We start from the raw sequence: 20,693 nt of genomic DNA, 5'->3' as shown, positions 1-20,693 counted from the left end.
CTACCTACTACTTTTATTGCATAAATCCATAAAATTCAATAATAGTATAATTTTGAATTATTACTATTATACAGAAAATGGAAAATAAAACCATACCAATACTCAAATATACAATTTCTTTGTCTTTTCGTATGTGGTGAGTGATTTCACCATTTCAGCGTAACAACATTAAGCAGTGGCAAGACCACAAAATAAAAAACAGAATATTACACCACAGGAAATGGATCATGACCAATTTTGATATCACAACTCTCACCTTAGAGGCGAGATAACATTGCCATGATATCCACAAATGCAGTTTTAGACTGAATATTACATTAATAAACATGGCAACTTCACATCCCATTTTGTTCTCTCTACCTCAACAGTAATTTTCCTTTGTAGCTAAAACTCACTGAAATAGAAGTGCCATTTGTTAATTTAGGAAATATGCTGTTTAACAATACATACAAGATAAGGCAAGACAGATTCCACAGAATCAGCTCCTTAATCGATGAAACGACATTATTTACACAGAGCTCCATTTCACATTGTCACGTGTAGCACATGGGATTTCTACAGCATAACTACCGCAACAGGAGCACTTCCGGCATCTGTTTTGCTGGATAATTATGTATCTTTTCATTTTTTGTCAAACCACTAAGTGGGGATACTATTTTTCAGTCTAGGAAATTTATCCACTGGATATAAAGCATAAAAAATCAAAGCTTTCCTGAAAGGGTTAAATGGCAAATGCTATGCACTTAAGTGCTCATGAAAATGACTATTCATACAGGAAGAGTATGCTGTAATGCCTTACGTTTTAATTCACAATTCTTTTTTTTTATTACCATTAGATATCACTCATAAAATAAATTCACGTACAAGTATTACAAAATGTCAAATTGTACAGTAATACAAGGTAAGGCAAAATTATATTTTCTGATCATGATTAAGAAGCAGAATGAGAGTCAACAGTTTCCATAAAAAAACCCAGCAAAAGTGATGGAGGCTACAACCCTTTCAGTTAATGTCCAAATTACTTGTTAGTCAGTTCCGTTGTTGGTTAAAATTCCAAGACTGTCACAAGTCTTAGCTTAAAAAGAATGAGCTAATCTTAAAATTACTAATATTTGACAAAGGGTGTAAAACCAGACACATTCAGCAGATGGTCAAGAAATTCTTGAGAAAAAAGGAGCTCGTAATGACCATTTACAGCCTTTGTCACGAAAGAGAAATGATATGACTAAATAAAAAAGTATTCAAATTACAACTAAAGATCACAAACTATTTACATCTTTACATATGCTTAATGAAAGAATCAGATGAATTTCAATGCATCGGCAACACCTCACACATCCCTTTCTCACAAATAAACATGCATTCAGGAGAACATGCAAACTACAATGAGCTGACACATGTAGGTTACCATTTCCAGCATTCTGCGCAGTTATGTTTCTACTCCTACTGGTGTTCAGTTATTGTGGCAAATCACAGGCATTTGCAATCAAAATGGTAAGTTTAGTAGCTGTGGCCATTTTTTCTTGAATTGAATTACATGAATATGACAAGAAACTGAAGTTTTACTATTTGAATTGCTGAAAGATTAAGGCTTAAACTTTTATGAAGGTATGTTGAAGGTTATTTACCATTTGTGTCATTACCTTTTTATAAATAAGATAAAAGACATTCAACACTTGATGTTATCATTGATTGTCTTGTCAACTAGCATGTGTGTACTAGATTTTAGATAAATAGTCCTGCAGATTTTTACTGTACACCTTTTTAAATGAGCAATTTGGCTTATCTGCAGTTCATAAAGAGTGAAATGACATAAGATCCTACAAAAGCAACGCACAAAGAAGTAGACAAAAGTCCTTTTTGTTGTCGGTGGTCTGTTTTCACCTTGCAGTAAACCGCTGTATTTCAAAATGTTGCACCAGATCACTGTAATGATGTTTTTATCTTATAAGTAGAAGGTATTAGATTACTACAGCAGAATGATACTTGTTTGTACAGTCTGTAATTGTTAGAGGGATTCACAAACGAAGTAACAAGAGTAGAACTTTAGTGTTCATATACTTCATCAAAAAAGGTTACTAAAAGCCTTTTATTTTGCTTTAACTTAAGCATGGAGGCTTATTGAAAAGTACAGTATGGATTCAGGCTCAGGTACCCATAAAGAACAGTCTTCTATGAGGAAAAATTATTAGGATAAGCACTTAATCTCATAGAAGTACTGAAAAACTTTTTTTTTTCTATAACATATCAAAATCGTTTTGTATAAAATAGTGAAGAGGTTAGTTTAGAAACTGCTGCCCGAACCAATTCATATAATTAAATTGATCTCATATACATTATATCTATATACCATATCTGTTTCTTATATGCCATTCCCTGTATTTGGAGTGGGATGACACATTAAGAATCTTCCCGAAACATTTCACACACCACCAGTCTCTACACTCTGAAGAGGAGATGACTCAATGGCAATGCCTGAAACCCAGAGAACAGATGTATCTTTTGGTTTGTCTGTCATATAAGCAAAGCAGTTACCACTTGGACCATAAACATGAGAAGAATGTGGGTTTTCTTGGTAACTGTGAATAGAACACAGGTTTCCTATATAAATAAAAATAAAGGCAAAGTAGAAAGTGGGAGCATGAAATATAGCAAGACACAGAAATGGTAAGTAAATATATATAAGGATAAATTGATGAAACTGTGTGTGGCTACTGGGTGAAACTAAAAAAAAAAATTACATTACTGAATGTGCATAACCAACACTATGTAAAACAAAGCACTTCAGATACTTTCTTGTTCACCAATTTCTTTGTGACAATTTGAAAGACAGTATCATACCAAAGATAGGCACAGTGTCTTTCATGAGACTACAGTGAGAGCTCATTACTCTTTGTAGGTTATGGCTCCACACTATGTTAGCCGTTCATGCCAGGGTAGGTGCCACCCTCGTCGTGAGAAATAGCATAAAGCATAAGCTTTTGTCCATCCTTCTTAAAGAGAAATGACTCAAATTGCATAAGGTTCATTATCATATCCATGATCATGAAAGCCTTTTCTTTTAAAAAGTAAAGGCCTTATGATATGAGTGGTCAAAGTAACATTATCATTAATAAGGGATATATGTGTTAGATGTTATAGCTTGTTCCACTTTCATTATCTAAATTTTCCAATATTTTTTCCATTCCACGTAATGAATCCAACAGCTGTAAAGTCCTTGGAAGAGTCTGATTTATGTTTGTTAAAGAGTGAAAGTACATCCGAGAAATAAAGTCTTTTCTGGTTGAAAAATATCTCGTATTCTGTTTCATATTCACTGTTAGGTATGACTTCTGTACAGACAGTTATAAACCAGCAATCCAAAAACATATCACTTGTATAACCTGTACTTTCTTTGAATATCTTGTAACTCCAACATTCATGTAGGCTGATGTGAGGTAATCTCCTGAAATACATGATCACGCAACAATGTCCATAGAGTCTGGTGAAAGAGCATCTTCGAAAGAATGATGTGACGAATTAGGAGATGAGACTTGAGGTGACGAGAAAACAGGATCACTCGTAAATGCTGGCCCATCATCATCCATCAGATCTAAGTTGAAGCCACCAGAATTGAAGTCTTCTAGGAGTTCCTGTCATAATAAATGAGAGGCCATGAGGTTACATTCACTGGGTCATGGTACTACTGTAAAATTCATTTAAGATTTTGAAATATTGTACACATAAGTCCAACCTGGGTGATTTTAAGTAACCATCACTGTTAGCCACTTATGTGATTTTGATATGCACAAAAACACATCAATTGGTAACTGTTAACCAAGACTTTGGGATGAAACGACAAAATTCAACCAGACCTTTCAAAATTGTGATGAATATTAAAAGTTTCAACTAAAAAAGGTGTGTATATGACTTAGAGGAATTTTGAGGTGAATTCAGACTGGTTTCCACAGTTTCTGAATAGAGACCACCCACCTGAGAATTACCTTTCGACCTTTAACAGTTAGGTCTCTAAAAACATGCTAAACCTTAAATAATTCTACCTGCTTTTTTTCTCACTTTATTTAATTTACCTGCAATGACCTTTGATTAAGGCCTTTTTTGCCCTTGCCATAAAGGATGCTTTAAAAAAAGAAACATCAGTGCATGTCTTAGACAGTTTCATTGTTATCAGTAACAGACCTTTAAAATTTGGAAATCGGCATTTCTGAACTTTGTCAACCTGCAAAGCTGGGATTGGAAACATGCAATAATGCCTTCAAATAGGTAAATACCTATGTGCTTTTGATTCACCCCATTTAAATATAAATAAACTTAATATTTAGTCTCTTAGAATATTGGAGACATCACTTGTATGGCAACAAAAGAACAGAAAATATATTGAGAATAATACAAAATCAGAAAAAAATACTATGAAATCATGAAGAGTATTTCTTATGAATGAATGCTTGCTATAGTGCATTTTGTTTTTTCATATGTTGCCTCTCTCCGAACAGACAATTCTGTAGCTTCCTCTAACTGCTGCACATGCCCTGTTTCTGACCACTGACAGTATGTTGCTTCCTGTATACATCATCATTCCACTTCATTCTAACCCATGCAGGCCTCTGCCATTCCCCTTTGCTTCCTTAAATTCCAATATCAGGCTGAACCAAGGCATATGAAGGTATCAAGGAAGCCAACAGAAATGTCTGAGATGCTTGGCTGTGGATAGGGGGCTCTTGTTTCAGTGTATTATATATAACAACTAATGAATATATGTGAAAAACTGAGGCCATTCTTCATACCTGATGCTTCCTCTCTAACAGTGAAATGGCAAATGGATATGAAGTAAACATATATGTTACTGGCCTTTGCCTGAATGAGGTCCTAATGTGATTAAAAAGTCACTTTTGGCAGGGCTGTATCATTTGGAATTAAAGTCTCATTAAAGAATATCTCACTCCAAAGGAGTACACCAGTTCCTTGTTACTCAAAAGGGGTGCAGCCTCAGGCTGCTGGAGCCTCAACAGGAGGAGGTCCTTGGACAATTCCATATAGAGTTGCCCTCTGCCAGTGGCCTGTTAAGGGTGAGGTACTAAAAGCTTAAAAGCGGCACTGGAGTCCATCAGTTATGGGGACTTTTGCCGTGGCCATCCCCTTGAGGGAGTTCCTGAAGGGAACAGGCATCAGAGATATATTCAGATATATATACCTTCATCCTGCTGCCCTACAAGCCTGTTCTAAGGAACTCTTGCAATGCTATGAATGCCAGCCACATCTAAGAGGAGGGAACACATGACAAAGTTTGGTATTAATGTGTGTGAATTTGTGTTGGGGTAGCACAGGACAAACAAGGGTTAAATGTTAAATGTGGGAGTTGGATCTTAGACATGATGGGTCTTGTACTGAAACAGTATGACATCAATTTGGGTAAAACTAAGAACTGTTATCCACAACAAATGGAGTTCATCAAACATATTATATTAGTGTTTGTAAAACTACAGCATGCATCAGGCTTATAAAAATACTAATAAGACTCAAAACTAATTTGGGAAATCACACAAAGTCAAAGGTAAAAATGAAGGTTGTCATAAATCATTTTGAGGTAAAGAAATTCAAAATCCAGCAAAGCTTCCTATATCATGGCAGGGTCTGGAAGCAGAGTTAATACACAAGCCAAGCAAGTAAGGTACAGTGCTGTTTACTAATTCATAAATCCAAAACCTTCAGATTACAAAACCATTTTAGGAACAGAACAAAATAAAAATAATTGTTCATAATGCAAGCAGAGCTCTTGTAGATGACTGTACTTATTTTCTACAGAAAACAATCACAATGACAAATGTAGTATGACTGTGTAGGATCATTATCAAGCTTCCAAAGGTGGGGAGAAAGTAAAATTTTTCTGCAGACTTTTGCCGAGTCGAGGGATATTAGTTAGACAGGGTTTGACTAAACAGTCATGCAACTGGACTGCTCACCAAATGGATTCCTGAACTGCAATAAAGTGACCAAAGTTATTGCTAAACACCAGACATCTGGTCTTCATTAGCTGTAAACCATGTAAACAAAGTATACCATAGTAACTAAAGCTGCCATTAGATGGTACTATTATCATAGGCATTTAAGCCATGACACCTCTACGAAAAACTTATCAATTACTGAATTCCTATTTATATTTAAGTCATTTGTGGCTACAGGACAGGCATGTGTGATAACATATGTCACTCTAGATAAGTGATCTTCACCTTTTTTTTCTAGGAAATCCCACTTATTTTTCATATGGTTATTGTAATACCATCCAAGAATAAAAGTTCATTTGAGATTACATGTTTACTGAAGGCAAAGAAGACATAAAGCAGAGATGAAAAGAGTATTCTGAATGAGTACTGAACGTGTTAGGTGATAGGGTGGCAGATGAAGGGTATTTGAAACGAGGTGGCACTGCATGTGGAATGTGAGTATCCTGGCAAGAGGCTATTGGTTCTGTGAAGAGATAGGAGGCAGCAAAAGCCCCAACAACCTGGGATGAAATGTGGTAAAAAGGCTGGACTGGATGAGACTGCTGATGAATTTCTCAAAAAAGGGGGGCGGCAGTGTTGCTGACTAGCTAAGGTTAGCCAGGATACTTATTATATGTATGGCCGAGGGTGAGGTGACTAAGGACTGGTGGAGTGCCTGTATAATGCCATTATAAAAAGGCAAGAAGTATGAAAGCAAATGCTTGATTTATAGTTGTATCAGTTTGTTGAGTATACTAATGATTTTGTATGACAGGGTGTGGCATGTTGCAATGAATGGGTTAATGTAAAGCATTATAAACTATATTCATCTCTGGAGGACTTTTTCTTTGCACTGATGGGTTCTCTAACAGCAATAAGCAGTGCAGACAATGCCATTACTCCAAAAAGCAGCATGGTAGAGAAGCCTACAGCAGCATGGTTGCATCTAATGGTATCTCAAGTTATAAAAATTCTGTGATTACATGGTTCATAACTAGTTAATAAACAGTAATTCTGAGGTCTTTTCTAGCCTCTGAATACACCTACTACTTGTCTGACAAATTAGACTGGGTTAATATCCCTAAATCTCTAACATATCAATCTAATAGTTTTGAAAAACAAACTTTTAGTATTTAGATGTGCTAAATCTGAGTAGGAAAATAATCTTTTAAACATTCAAGACCCAACCTTTAATTAAAAAGAGGTTTATCCTGAAATCTAACAAAAATCAAAATAAACATGAAAACCTTAAGCCTGAGCTCACTTTTTCTTTAATATGTAATACATCATAGCAAGAAATCAGTGAAGCTGGCTCCAAGTTGCAATAATGAATTCTTTATTTGTAATACATATACGTACTGATTCTCTCAAATCCAAAAATGAGGTCCATTTGAAGTTACTGTTTTCAAAAGGGAGCCTACACATCTGAGCATATATGGAGTGGCTCGGTCTTATGTGATTATTCCAGGCTTAGGGATATCAAGAGAATACTGAGTTCTTTATGGGTTGCAGACTTGCCACTTAGCAACAATTAGTATTTTATATTTACAATGTAATCATAAAATCAATTATTCTAGTTCTCAGATTTGGGACACCTAAATAAGAATAGGGAGCAGTTCAACACTCAATCTGGCATATATGAAATGTGCATGTATAAAATTACTGAGCAAAACATCATTGTGATTGTGTGGCGGAGGAACGAAAGGAGGCAGAGCACACGTACGTCAAGCAGGGATCCATGAGGATTGTAGTTACACCTCACCTTCTTCACATCATTCTGACCCCCAGTGTTATTTACCACCTCAGACTTGATGATTGTAGATAACAACAGACTCTGGTCAATGTTCGTCTCCTCCACCTTGATGCCATTTGACCGAAGCTTCGTCTCCAACTCCTGAGCAAAATGGTTGTGAAGAGTAATGTTTATCACTGTATGAAATGTTGTCACCATAAAAACTATATAACTATGTAAATACAGGCATTCAGATTTTTTCTTTCCCATAACAGTACTGTCTGGTGTTAGACTGAAGTTGCTAGAGCACATCAATTTCATACATAACAGTATATACTTAAGTACTGTGGCTTGCAATATATTTAACTTTGATTTGCAAGTAATAATGATTTAAGAACTCGCTTACTCTTAGATACACTTGAGTAAACTGTACAATGAAAGTGTGGAGAATTCTCACCCTTATACAAAAGTTCAAGCACCCTCATTGCCTACAGCATCACCACCAAATACTCAATTTTACTGGTAACATATATATTTTTTTTTTTTTTTTTTTTTCATACTATTCGCCGTTTCCCGCGATAGCGAGGTAGCGTTAAGAACAGAGGATTGGGCCTTTTTTGGAATATCCTCACCTGGCCCCCTCTGTTCCTTCTTTTGGAAAATTAAAAAAAAAAAAAAAAGGAGAGGGGAGGATTTCCAGCCCCCCGCTCCCTCCCCTTTTAGTCGCCTTCTACGACACGCAGGGAATACGTGGGAAGTATTCTTAATCCCCTATCCCCAGGGATATATACATGTGTATATATGTATATGTCTGTGTATGTATATATATGTATACATTGAAATGTATCGGTATGTATATGTGCATGTGTGGACGTGTATGTATATACATGTGTATGTAGGTGGGTTGGGCCATTCTTTCATTTGTTTCCTTGCACTACCTTGCTAACATGGGAGACAGGGACAAAGTATAATAAATAAATATAAAAAGCTTACAACCTATACGAATGACCGCAATATCCCATTAAGGGGAGATTGAGAGTTAGATGGAAGACGAAAGAACAAGATTATATGGTTGATACCAACATATGAACAGTTATATACAGCACTGCCTCAATATGGAAAAATGCTGGATAAAACCAGCATCTGGTAACATACATAGTAAGTAATAGGGTGTGAATAAAACAGGTACATTATCACAAGCTGCTAATTCCTACATCAAAAACTGAAAAAGGAGGCTACGTTATAAATGTCAGTGCTGCAAAGAGTTTATACCTCAGTTAAAGAGATTGTTAAGTCAGAGCTTTAAATATTAACTCTTGATATGACAGGTTATGCAAAGAGAGGAAATATTAATTAATAAGGGTCTTCCTCAACTGGGTTGTCCCTTAAAATCAAATACCTGTATCCGTAAATGAAGCTGGCGATTCTGGTGTTCCAAGGCACGTCTCTTGGCTTCCACATCTTTGCTACATTCTATGTCTAGCTTAAGCTTCCGTATGTAGTCAACAGAAGCCTTCAAAATTTGTCCTTTATTATGTCGGATATCCCGAACAAGTTCAAAATGCCTGCAATTGATTACACTAAGATGAGCTGTAAAGTCATGAAGTTTATACAATTATAAACAACTGTATTGGATGTCTTTACATTATGTCAATATTAACATATAAAAATGTTATGTGTATGGGGGTGGGTTGGGCCATTTCTTTCGTCTGTTTCCTTGCGCTACCTCGCAAACGCGGGAGACAGCGAGGAAAAAAAAAAAAAAAAATGTTATATAGTTGTATCATATATTGGAAATATCAAACAATCAATTAATGTGTGATTTGCTGCATATGGTTTGCTTCATGGGACAAATTAGGGAAACTGTTGTCAATGCACCAGTCTACAACAAACTTTCTGGTACCTCAGTAAAACTGATTTAACAGTGAAAGGACACAACTGATATCCTTAAGATCAGATGCCTCTGGAAATTAAACACTCGTAATATCTGTATAAGTTAACAATTACTGTTATCCAAAGTGATTCATCACAAACATTGGAGGATAGGTGAGAATTCTCTGCAGTGTTAGTTAACGAGTACTTACGGTTCATTGCTCTTGGGAAGAAGAGTAGCTAGTTCCTTTATCCGGTCATTGATGTTGAATCGTCTTCTCCGCTCAACTGGAAGATGGAGGGTTTAAACATTTACAATCACCATTTCTGATTTTTAATCGTGCTTATGAGAGAAAATTAATCTAAAGACTGGAAAACACTGGTGGAAGTCATCAACGAAGTACTGTCAAACAGTTTCTTGTGCAAAATTATTCGTAAGACAGCTAAGGTTAACTGAGGGACTTTTTGCAACAATTTGTTACATTCATCAGAAAGCAAGCCTTCTGAATCATAACTGTAGTTAGTACATGACCACATATGTTGCTTAGATATGACTATGTGATGATTAAATTTTCATTACACATATCCAATCTCTGTAGATGCAAAAATATCTCTTCCATATTTCCTGTTGTCATTATTTTTGGTGAAGTTTTCTTGGAAATGAAAAATTTTGGTAAAAGTCAAGATAAATGTGACATCACTATCATAATTAATTTGGAGAAAAACTGGAATATTTACACCTTGGAGTTAATACACAAATTTCACCTACAGTGGTGGTCTTCTGATCACACTCTTGCACCTGTCTCCTATTTTACATCCCTCCCATTCTTCCATTGAAATGCCAGTCATGGTACTTTGGGAAGGTTCAGTGGACTAATTTGCAAGGTTTCTTTTTAGCTCACCTGGCAAGCTACTGTCATCGCTATGCGTCGTCCATCATCACCATTTGTCTCCTCCTCAGACTTTCCATTCATTAAATCAGAAAGAAGGAAAGGGCTAAAATACATGGCCTATAAAAGTAACAGTTATGGAAATAAAGGCATAACTTGCAACTATGTTTGCTGGAGTAAAACAAGAAGAGACATGAAGTAAACAAGGTCTCTTTTCAGATGAAGGGCACAATATAGAAGACAGATTTCGGAAACAGGTGATTGATCTCCCATTCACACTACACTAGACCTCAAGAGATACAGGAGATAAATGCTTAGGAAGGGAGACTGACAGGGTGATAACATGTGAGAGTCTTATGGAGATATTAACCCAAAAAGTCAAATTCAATGTACAAATATATGGCATAATACTCACTCATATTGTGGTTGTCTTTCTTTTGTCTGTCTTTCATGTAAGCAACCATCTGCTGGTCATTGCTAGGAACCTCATTCTTTACTTGGGGAACATCTGGTGTACATGAGTTGGTCTTCCCCATGAAACCATTAAGGCCCAGAATGTCACAAATGGAACCTGGCACACTGTTGTTAAGTTGCTGTGGATGACAAAATAAGGGGCTTAGTATACTTTTTGGAATTATCAAGGTAATATTCAACAATTAAAAATGTATAAAGTAATTTCGAAAGGTTGAGGCTTCCTTGATATACTGTAAGGAAGTCTACGGATATACTAAATACCTGGATCACATTAAGAGCAGAATCCCAGTTATCTGTGAGGTACTGTTCGTGAAACTCCTCAAGGAATAGGAGACTCGAGCAAAATCAAGGATTCACTTCATTCAAAAAGTAACTATTTGGCCACTAAGTCAAAGACAGGATTTATAAGATGGCCAAAAACACAGGTTACAATCTTAACAAAAGGTAAACTTTAAACTTGGATTGGACTAAGCCCAGGAAAACTGTGGTCTCCTCTGGAATGAGGATGTCCTTGACAAAACTGTATTTCTTTCCCTCTTATCAGTGCTCAATGATACAGCCTTGCTGAAGGTGGCTAGTGACTCCTTACTTGTGGTGCAACTGATAGCAGGAGAGGCCCAGCAAGACCTTTTCCTTGATATAACAGGAAATCAAGGTCAGTGTCTCAAGTGTTTTTGAGTAATCTACAGTAAGAGCCCCTGAACCTTGTGCATGAGTCGAGTAACACTGGTTCACTTCCCAGGTGTTCTAATATGCATGAAATACATAACTACAACAATAATCAAAGAATAAATCTAGGTACTAATAGCCAGCAAGTAATTTCAAAGCTACAATTCATAAAATCAAAACATTTTAATACCTAACTACCTTTCTCACTCTAGCAACACATCATATGTTGTAAATAACAACACGGGTCATATGGTATGTGACAGGTTGTAAAAACAAAGTTTATATCACACAGCTTACCGAGGGAGGCACGTTGTTGACCTGGTCATAGGCCTTGAGGTTATCTGAGGCATCCAGCCCCTCTTCCAGGTTGAGTATCTCATCGATGACATCGTCTACCTGCAATTAAAGAAACTTAATTAACATATGATGACATAATACTGCACTAAGATCTTTAGCTAAATGTAAAATGATGCTTGAGTCATTTTTATGCACGAGCTACACATACAGGTGCTACCAGATCCCAGCTATGCTCTTGCAAACTCGCCTTCCCTTTGAACTGCTGATAATTTGTAAAGGTCACTGCATAATGCCTGATGACCACAAGACTTCGTGCCTTTCTTGAAGCTTCGAGGAAACCCAGAGGAGAGTTGAGACCAAGGAACACAGAGAAAGAGTAGTTCACTTCTGTCCTAGGCATCACTTACGCCTGAGATTTCATCATTTGGGCCTACGAAGTGCTTGCAGCGCTCAGGGAGTTTGCCACACCCCACCAGTTGGGAACACATGTGTGTTGCAATGTTGTGTGCTGAAAGATACATATACCAAACGTCTCTATCTTTGTACCCCAACAAGAAGCCACACAAGAGCCTATTAGTGAGTGGAAGAATTTTGTACTAATACCTCCTTTACCGTCCAAGTTTAATCAAACTTGTAGTGCGTACAGCTTCCACATCACTTATCAGTTATTGTGAAACTGGCATATCTTATCTACTACAAATAAAGCTACTCAAGCATATTTTATCTTCTATAAAGAAAGCTACTAAAGCATATTTTATCTGTTGTAAATATAGTCACCCAAGCATATTCTATCTACTATACACAAAGCTACTCAATCATATTCTATCTGCTGTAAATATAGCCACTTAAAGCATATTTTATCTGCTGTAAATAAAGTCACTCAAGCATATTCTATCTACTGTAAATAAAGCTACTCAAGAATACTCTATCTGCTGTACATATAGCCAATTTAGCATATTTTAGCTGCTATAAATATAGACACTTTAAGCATAATTCATCTGCTGTAAATATAGTCACTCCAGCATATTTAATCTACTATAAACAAAGCTACTCAAGCATTTTCATCCACTATAAATAACTGAAAAGATGTTCTGATTGTTGCAAAGATGCATTTAATGGATTGTTCTCTGTTTGGCGTATGACACATCACAAAGATTTTTTTTTTAAAGAATAATCTGTTTTCATATACTCCATAAATATATACAGATGATAAGGGTGTGACTTAAAAGTAGTCTTTCTGGACCAGTGTTCAAATTATGGTCTTCAAAGACAATTGGGCAATTGTGTTCTCAAAGAATTATACCAAATTACACGTAAAAAAAAAACTTGATCTTGGATGTGATTATACACTAAATTTGGTCTACTTTAACAGCGCTCATTTACAGGATAGCTAGAGAAATTCAAGCGGGGTTCTTCCCTGATACCTTAGCAGTTTCTTATGGAAATACCTAATTCCATCCGATGATAAAAATGATAAGTAACAGACTCCACGATTCAAAGCAGGTGTTTTACACAGACAGACAGACACACTGACACATGGTCTGCATGACAAAATGGTGGGTCCAGGGTGACATATATGTGTGTAGGCAGGAGTAATAATAGTATTCAGAGCCTAGCCTGTCCGGTATGGCTGGGAGAAATTGCAACCATCTCGCCCCTCCAACCCCCCCCCCCCCCACCCACTGCCTTTCTCTCCAGCAAACATGAATCTCATGGCCTTCTTGCCTCGGTGCCAAAACGGCGTAACGACCCCTCTCCAAAGACGAAGCCCGTACTTAAAGGGGCACATTTACGCCACTGGGTCACCCTACCCCTACCTTCCCCCCCCCCCTAGTTCACATTGAACGAGGGCTTAAAAAAAAAATATATCATTACTTAAGACTTTGTTTTCCACGAGCGGGCTAGGCTCAAGGCATGCTAGGATAACGGGAGATGATCCTAGGGGGAGCTAGGGTGAGGTGGTGTGGGGGGGGGAGACAGCTGTGGGTTAAGCCCTGATGGACATCTGGTGAGGTCAGGGGGGGGTAGGGTCATGGTTTTGGTTGTTATGCAGTACACGAGGGACCTAACCCCACACGTCACCAACCTTCTACCTACTCACTCCTCATCTGCCACTATGGCCATCATAGCGATCTGGATGGTAGCTCCCCCCCCCCCCACACTTCTTACCCTACGTTAGGTTTGCTTTGGTTAGGTTAGGTTTGGTTTGGTTTGGTTAGGTTTGAGGTTAGGTTAGGTTTTAGGTTTGGTTTGGTTTTAGGTTAGGTTTGGTTTGGTTTGGTTTGTTTAGTTTAGGTTTTAGGTTAGGTTAGGTTAGGTTAGGTTAGGTTAGGTTAGGTTAGGTTAGGTTAGGTTAGGTTTGGTTTGGTTTGGTTAGGTTTTAGGTTACGTTACATTTAAGGTTAGGTCAGGTTTAAGGTTAGGTTAGGTTAGGTTTTAAGTTACTTTTGTTAGGTTCAGTTAGGTTTTAGGTTACGTTAAGTTAGGTTTTAGGTTAGGTTAGGTTACCCGAAAGGGGATTATCCATGGACATGGCCCTTACGAGCGGGCCTAATCACCCTTGGTTATTAAGGTGACGTAGTACTCAACTTTGGATGGAGATACAACATTGCAATGTGTTGTTTCAAGGCAAACTACAATTACGGGTTAATTACAACCACTAAACTGCCCATCAATAACTACCCACACCACAGATAATAGCCACATGATAAATACTGATAAGAATAAGACGTGACCAAGACTTGTTTAGATAAATGACTTATGGAAGGGTAAACAACCATGGCAGCTCCACCTGTGGCTTTACCTCGGTAAACAAGGAACCACTTCCGGTTGAAATGAACTAGCAGAGGTAAATGAAACAATGCTTTGACCGCCGTAGGGTTGATAATCGCCTGTGCTCCCTGTGGGAGCATGTCAATGCTATGCTAGGCTACGCCATGTTGACCTTTTAAATGTAGTAACAATATATTATCAACCCAGCCATGAAAATTGTCCTTCAGGTCAATTTCGATGAACTGGTAACATCAAAGGGTCATTACTGGGGTCAAGAATTGAGCTATAACGCAATAATGTTTATATGTGCAACATATAATTAAAAGCTATTTACTTATTTATCATGCTTAGTCGCCGTCTCCCGCGTTAGCGAGGTAGCGCAAGAAAAACAGACGAAAGAATGGCCCAACCCACCCACATACACATGTATATACATACATACACGTCCACACACACGCACATATACATATCTATACATTTCCACATATATGATTAAAAGCTATCATAAATATACGAATGAAAATATATACAAAACTCCCCCTTTCGCATGCCTATATGACCATATATATATATATATATATATATATATATATATATATATATATATATATATATATATATATATATATATAAACACGCTGATATACATCCTCCAATAACAATATTGTATAAACAGTATACCCGCAACACTATAGTATAACCATTAGCTATATTATACCCCAGGTCCAAACAGATGCAGTATATCACCTCACATAACAGGAGTATATACACACACCCCCACTACACTCGTGGTATACTTTAATATACTGACCTGACCTGACCTCATTCCCCAACTTTCTGTTGACGTAGTCCAAACACCAGGGGGCCTCCCCAGCCTCTCTCAGTCCTGCCACCTCATCATCCCACCGCCCACTACCTTCCACCACTCAACCCACCCCACCCGACCCACCACTCAACCCACCCGACCCACCACTCAGCCCACCCCACTCACCCGATCCTCTCTCTCCTCGCAGTTAAACCTAACCCACCAGACGTTTTCTATGTCATACTTACTTTATAAAATACTTTGAATAAAAAACGTCCAGTGGGGTGGGGTACAGGGGGGGGGGAACCTGAACAATCCTACATTATTATTTTTTAATTTTACAAAAGAAGGAACAGAGAAGGGGGCCAGGTGAGGATATTCCCTCAAAGGCCCAGTCCTCTGTTCTTAACGCTACCTCGCTAACGCGGGAAATGGCAAATAGTATGAAATATATATATATATATATATATATATATATATATATATATATATATATATATATATATATATATATATATATATATTCAGCAAAACGGGAATAAATGTTTTTATCTTTTAAGGAGAAGAGAGAGAGAGAGAGAGAGAGAGAGAGAGAGAGAGAGAGAGAGAGAGAGAGAGAGAGAGAGAGAGAGAGAGAATTTCTAGCTAAACTAAATTTTTTCGAACGCAATTGTGGTAACCATCGAGGGAAAAGTTGCCAGAGGCCACCATCCCCGTATTCCGGATTATTTTTCTTTTTCTCTTTAAACATGACGAACAATTACGAGATCGTTAATGAGTCGTTACACAACGACCCTCCAGAGACCAACCACTGCCCATCTCCACTACCCATACTGGCTGACTTGCTGCAGCTCGAGTGGCTCCATGACTAAAGGGTACAGGGTTCGAATCCCACAAGCCAAGTTGTTCCTCCTTCCATAGATACACACACACACACACACACACACACACACACATACACACACACACACACACACACACACACACACACACACACACACATACACACACACACACACATATATATACACACACACACATACACACACACACATATATATACAAATATATACATACACACATACACATACAGACACACACACAGACATACAGAGACACACACATACTACACACACACACACACACACACACACACACACATGCACATACATACACATATACATACACAGACATATACAGACATAACACACACACATACAGAAATACACAAACATACACATACACAGACATACACACACATACAGACATACACACTACACAAACATACACACAGACATACACAATCATACACACACACACACACACACACACACACACACACAGACATACACATACACACAGACATACACATAAACATACATACACATAAAGACACACACACAGACACACAAACACACACACACACAGACATACACATACGCACATACACACACACACACACACACACACACAGTCAACCTGGTCTGTGCTCGAGCATAGAGGCAAGGTTTGGCGTGGCGTGGCGTGGCGGTGGCGTGGCGGTGGCGTGGTGATGGCGTGGCGTGGCGGTGGCGTGGCGTGGTGATGGGCACAAATCAAGAATAACATCTCAAGTGATGGTAAGGCGGAGAGGGAGGGGGAAGGGGGGAAGAGGGAGGGGGAAGGGGGGGAAGAGGTGAAGGGGGAAGAGGGGGGGAAGGAGGGGGAAGGGGGAGGAAGGGGGGGAAGGGGGAGGAAGGGGGGGAAGGGGGAGGAAGGGGGAGGAAGGGGGGGAAGGGGGGTAATCATGAAAGCCTTGACAATACACGCCTGGGGGGGGTCGCCCCCCCCGAATATATATATATATATATATATATATATATATATATATATATATATATATATATATATATAAGCGATGGCAAAGGACGGGTAAATAACGAGCCCATACAGAGGCAAGAGCGAGAGGGGGGGGAGGGGGGGAGGAAGGGGGGGGTGGTGTGGACAACACCATTACCCGCGTCCTATTTTCTTCCAGCCGGCGAGCGGTGCGCCCCCATCAATATGTGGGGAACGGCGTCATGCAAAGATTGGGCCTAGCCTCGCACCCTTGTATTAATGAGTCTCTCTCTCTCTCTCTCTCTCTCTCTCTCTCTCTCTCTCTCTCTCTCTCTCTCTCTCTCTCTCTCTCTCCGCTACACCCACTTTCTGTAATGGCCAGCGGGCAACCCTCGCCCAACGCCGTCGCAGTTAGAAAATGGAGATAAAGAAAACGAAAAAAAAAGCTCCGAAAAGAAAACAGGATGCGGTAGCACCACTGTTGTAGTGTGTGTGTGTGTGTGTGTGTGTGTGTGTGTGCAAATAACACTGGCGTGCGATGGATCCCTTGTTCCACGACGACGTTAACGACAGAACCACCCTGTTTCCAGCACCTAACGGAGGGCTGTTGGAGGGGGGGAGGGGGCGTTCATATAGGCCTGGAAGCCAGAGGTACGACACCACCACAGATAAGATAACACTTAAGACAGATAACAAGAGATCGAAACGACGCTTCTGTACTCCCGCGTCTACGTCGCCACGGGGCGTCACACGCCCGGTAATTAATCCCTGAATTAGTCGATTGGTCGTACAGTACTGCGAGATCGGACGTACAGGGGGGGGGGGGGGAAGGGGGGACTCCTCCTTCTTCTTCACCTTCTCTTCAGACTCATGTCGCAACGTTCACTTGACGTAAATACACATCTATTCACACACACACACACACACACACACACACACACACACTGTTGTTATGAATCCTACAACGTAATTCCTTCGCTGCGACATTGTGTATGTGACTGATTGAACGAACACACACACACACATATACGACCGGCTGCTGGTCTAATCACCAGAGGTGATCAACGTATGCCACGTAACGAGCGACGGTGTACACATCCTGTTGTACACACACACACACACACACACACACAAGTAGGCCTCATACAGCATGCACAGGGCGAGAGTAATATATATTTACATACGTTTATACATACGACTTAACGAGCGGCGCGTGCGTAGCCTTGGCTTGATAAACAATGGTTGAAGGTCGGCAAAATATCCACTGGTGATTAAACAAGAACAATATCAAAATGACGTCAAAATTCGATGTTCTTGAACTTTACGCAAGTCTGCCCTATTGGTTCTGGGAGAACTAATTGGTTTTATATATGAACCTGTCCTATGTTCCATGTTCTATGGCGTGTTCTTTTGTTCTAGAACATATAAATATATATATGTTTTATGAGTCTGGACTATTCTATGTTCTATGGCGTGTTCTTTTGTTCTAGAACATATAAATATGTATGTTTTATGAGTCTGGCCTATGTTCCATGGCGTGTTATTTGTTCTAGAACATATAAGTATATACATATATGTTTTATAAGTCCACTTTAAAATCCATTCTTGACCGCAAACATTCGTGGAGTGACGCCTACGCCAAACTGCGTTGGACCTAAGCTACCCTCTTACGGCACGCCACACGATTGCAATGCGTTTTATTCGTAAACGAATCAACTCCCAACACGACACGACCTGATTCGTCAGGCGTTGTGAGAAACCGACCAATCAACTGAGGGATTCGTGTGCAGTGGTGTATTACTGCTCCTCCACCACCACCACCCAGGGTCGAGCGATGTATGGGTTCGAATCCTACTGACTTTTTGACGTTGACCGGTGTAGCCGGTCAGACAGAAGGGGTAGTATGGAATGCGACCATCGCACACACACACACACACACACACACACACACACAAGCCTTTCACGTACCACACATGACCAGGTCGGCGTTCCCCTATGGTCACGTATTTGACCTTTCTTAAAGTACATGTGGACATGTGGTTACCTTAACTCCACCCCCCCCCCTCCCCAACCCAACCAAGATGGGTCAAACCACACCTTCACATTAGGGTCCGTAGTGAAGAGAGGCCCCCCCCCCCCTCTCTCTCTCTTTCTCTTTCTTATAATTTAGGTCGTACGACAGGGGCCATGTTAAAATACATCCATGGGTCGTGGTCAACGGTCGTATACCGTCGTGGTCAAGGAGTCGTATACTAACTGGCTGCAGGCTCGTGTCATAATCACATCACATCATCAGGGAAGACACATTGCCAAGTGCACTTTCGTGTCATAATCACATCATCAGGGGAGACACAAGAGAGAAATATAACAGCCAGTTGATATACAACGAAGAGACGAAGCTAGGACGCCATCTGGGTAAACACTCGTCTCTTCGATGTATATCAACTGACTGTTCTATTTCTCTCTTCTGTGTCCCCTGATGATGTGATTATGACACGAAAGTGCACTTGGCAATGTGTCTCCCCTAATGATGATGATGATGATATTACGACACGAAAGTGCACTTGGCAATGTGTCTCCCCTAATGATGATGATGATATTACGACACGAAAGTGCACTTGGCAATGTGTCTCCCCTGATGATGATGATGTGATTATGACACGAAAGTGCACTTGGCAACATATCGCGTTTCATTCCTCCTCCCTAAATGGACTCATAGGAATATCCTTGATCACGCGCAAAATTGTGATCCTTTCCAATCTAGTCTATATATATTTCTTTCCTTTTCTCTCCGCTTTTGTAGTTTACTACGGCGCCAAGCGTTGGTCGAGGCGAGGAGAATATGATGATCATCCAAAGCAGCTGCTGGCTGGCTGGCTGGCTGGATACGAACTGGGGGGGCTGGCTTCTACCCTCCATGTCACCACCCATCACCCAACCAGACCATATCGCAAGGAGGGGCGGGGGGGGGGGCCTTTCTCCACGACGCGTACTGATGATGAATAAGAATAACAACACCCCCCTCCCCACCCCCACGACCCCCCCCCCCCCCCCCGGCTGATGAATAAATGAATGAGCGACGCACGGCGCGTCCGCTTGGTGAATGACAGGGGGGGGGGGACCCTATATCAAAAAGGGGGGGTGTGGGGGGAGAGGGGGGATGGTGGGGGAAGAGAGAGAGAAGGGGGAGAGGGGGATGGTGGGGAGAGAGAGAGAGGGGGGGAGAGGGGGATGGTGGGGAGAGAGAGAGGAGAGAGAGAGAGAGAGAGAGAGAGAGAGAGAGAGAGAGAGAGAGAGAGAGAGAGAGAGAGAGAGGGGGGGGGGAGAGGGGGATGGTGAGGGGAGAGAGAGAGAGAGAGAGAGAGGGGGATGGTGAGGGGGAG

At 39.9% G+C, this 20,693-nt stretch overlaps 1 protein-coding gene across 4 annotated transcripts in view; it reads right to left on the bottom strand.

Moving 5' to 3' along the window:
• Positions 1-99: 99 nt before the first annotated feature.
• LOC139748724 (microphthalmia-associated transcription factor-like) overlaps positions 100-20,693 on the bottom strand; it is a 232,105-nt gene continuing 211,511 nt past the window's right edge. For 3 of the 4 annotated variants that reach the window (XM_071662092.1, XM_071662089.1, XM_071662091.1), the window contains 6 exons: positions 11,916-12,014; positions 10,891-11,068; positions 9,798-9,873; positions 9,113-9,278; positions 7,705-7,875; positions 100-3,632 (listed from right to left, as the gene is read on the bottom strand). In XM_071662092.1, the coding sequence (XP_071518193.1) occupies positions 3,459-3,632; positions 7,705-7,875; positions 9,113-9,278; positions 9,798-9,873; positions 10,891-11,068; positions 11,916-12,014 (864 nt within the window). In that variant the 3' untranslated portion in view covers positions 100-3,458. The remainder of the gene's footprint in view (positions 3,633-7,704; positions 7,876-9,112; positions 9,279-9,797; positions 9,874-10,890; positions 11,069-11,915; positions 12,015-20,693) is intronic. The other variant, XM_071662090.1, reaches the window with a different exon arrangement.

Source organism: Panulirus ornatus, chromosome 5 (assembly GCF_036320965.1).
Source record: "Panulirus ornatus isolate Po-2019 chromosome 5, ASM3632096v1, whole genome shotgun sequence".
NCBI lineage: Eukaryota > Metazoa > Arthropoda > Malacostraca > Decapoda > Palinuridae > Panulirus > Panulirus ornatus.
Note: the sequence above shows the minus strand (reverse complement) of the source record. Positions and strands in the feature narration are given on the sequence as shown.